The sequence below is a fragment of the Berghia stephanieae genome, chromosome 3, assembly GCF_034508935.2.
Source record: "Berghia stephanieae isolate SIO BIC M18660-M18661 chromosome 3, UCSD_Bste_1.3, whole genome shotgun sequence".
NCBI lineage: Eukaryota > Metazoa > Mollusca > Gastropoda > Nudibranchia > Aeolidiidae > Berghia > Berghia stephanieae.
In genome coordinates this window covers 95,168,400-95,170,899 of record NC_088362.1, presented here as the reverse complement: position 1 = coordinate 95,170,899, position 2,500 = coordinate 95,168,400, and the positions used below count along the sequence as shown (strand labels likewise).

The window sequence follows — 2,500 nt, the reverse complement described above, 5'->3', positions numbered from 1 at the left end:
TACTACTACTACTACTACTACTACTACTACTACTACTACTACTACTACTACTACTACCACTACTACTACTACTACTACTACTACTACTACTACTACTACTACTACTACTACTACTACTACTACTATTAACTACTACTACTACAACTACTATTACATACTCACTACTACTACTACTACTACTATACTACTACTACTACTACTACTACACTACTACTAACTACTACTACTACTACTACTACTACTACTATACTACTACTACTACTACTACTACTACTACTACACTACTACTACTACTACTACTACTACTACTACTACTATCTACTACTGTCACTACTACTACTACTACTACTACTTCTCCTACACTACTACTACTACTACTACTACTACTACTACTACTAACTACTCACTACTAACCACTACTACTACTACTAACTAATACTACTACTACTACTACTAACTACTACTACTACTACTACTACTACTACTACTACTACAACAACAACTACTACTACTACCAATACTACTACTACTACTACTACTACTACTACTACTACCACTACTACTACTACTACTACTACTACTACTACTACTACTACTACTACTATACTACTACTACTACTTCTACTACTACAACAACAACAACTACTACTACTATACTACTACTACTACTACTACTACTACTACTACTACTACTATACACTACTACTACTACTACTACTACTACTACCTACTACTACTACTACTACTACTACTACTACTACTACTACTACTACTACTACTACTACTACTACTACTACTACTACTATACTACTATACTACTACTACTAATACTACTTCTACTACTATCTACTACTACTACTACTACTACTACTACTACTACTACTACTACACTACTACTACTACTATACTACTACTACTACTATACTACTACTACTACTACTACTACTACTACTACTACTACTACTACTACTACTACTACTACTATACTACTACTACTACTACTACTACTACTTCTACTACTACTACTACTACTACTACTACTACTACTACTACTACTACTACTACTACTACACACTACTACTACTACAACTACTACTACTACTACTACTACTACTACTACTACTACTACTACTACTACAACAACAACTACTACTACTACCACTACTACTACTACTACTACTACTACAACAACAACAACTACTACTACTACTACTACTACTACTACTACTACCACTATTACTACTACTACTACTACTACTACTACTACTACTACTACTACTAACTACTACTACTACTACTACTACTACTATACTACTACTACTACACTACTACTACTATACTACTACTCACTACCACTACTATACTACTACTACACTACTACTACTACTACTACTACTACTACTACTACTACTACTACTATTACTACTACTACTACTACTACTACTACTACTACTACTACTACTACTACTACTACTACTACTGCTGCTGCTATGTCGCATTAACTATAAATCAAAGTTCGCCTTACATTAAAGATTCTTCTATTTAACATGATACATCTTTTTTATGTCAAATTAACAAGTCAGGAACAAGAATCAGATTCCTTATTAAATATGATCCATCTTTTCTCAATATCTATGTCATATTAACAAGTCAAGATTTTTAAAAATCAAATTCCGCTTTACTTCAGGATTTTTGAATTTAACATGATCGATATTTTCTAAAAACGTATGTTTACTTAATAGTTATACTGAGACGTGAAACTGATAATAACGATTGCATACTCCCGTTTACACAGGACATTTAAATAATGCATTGCATCAAGTCATATCTTGACTAGACCAAGGTAACCACCAGGGCTGGGTGGACAGATAAGACAAACGCCTATTTACATGGATTTGAATCTCGTTTGTTAGTATATGCGGCTATGATGTCTTGTGGTATGACACTCGCTTTCGGATCGGAATGTCCTGGGTTCGAGCCTCGCTCGGAGCATAGTTGAGTCCTTGAAAAAGGCTCTTTACTCAAATTATCTCACTTTACTCAGGTGTAAAATGAGTACCTGGTCTTTAACAGCGTTGTCTCTGTCCGAAAAAAAATTACAATATCGTCTCACAGGCGTCATGTCTTGTCCTCAATGGTAAGTGTTGCTGTTGGATAGGGACCCCTAGTAAAGCGCTTTGAACACGTTTAGTCGATATTGCGCTATATAAAAGCTCAAATTAAAAAATATATGAGTCGGTTGGTCTGCCGAGTAAGATACCAGGTTATTCAGCAGTCTTGTTCACATCTATACAAAGTCATTTCATATCTCAAATAGTTTGAAGTAGCATGCTATCACATCTGACATTTTTAATGTAATTTGCCTACACATTCTTGTCAATCAAAACATATTATATGAAATGGAAGAGAAGACAGAAGAAAAAAGGAAGAGGAGGAGGAGGAAAGGGTAGGGATGGAGGGGGAAAGGCGAATGTCTGGGAGAACAGAAAAGGTTAGTAAG

The 2,500-nt window shown here is 34.6% G+C and overlaps 2 protein-coding genes across 2 annotated transcripts in view; one reads left to right on the top strand and one right to left on the bottom strand.

Annotated features, from left to right (window-relative positions):
• LOC144966921 (uncharacterized) overlaps positions 1 to 2,344 on the top strand; it is a 4,884-nt gene extending 2,540 nt beyond the window's left edge. The window contains exons 2-4 of the mRNA XM_078903623.1: positions 1 to 115; positions 1,137 to 1,262; positions 2,318 to 2,344. The exon at positions 1 to 115 is cut by the window's left edge and continues 28 nt beyond it. Of these exons, the coding sequence (XP_078759749.1) occupies positions 1 to 115; positions 1,137 to 1,262; positions 2,318 to 2,344 (268 nt within the window). The remainder of the gene's footprint in view (positions 116 to 1,136; positions 1,263 to 2,317) is intronic.
• Positions 1 to 2,500, bottom strand: part of LOC144969398 (uncharacterized) — a 73,618-nt gene that overhangs the window by 70,599 nt on the left and 519 nt on the right. The gene's annotated exons all lie outside the window — the stretch shown is intronic.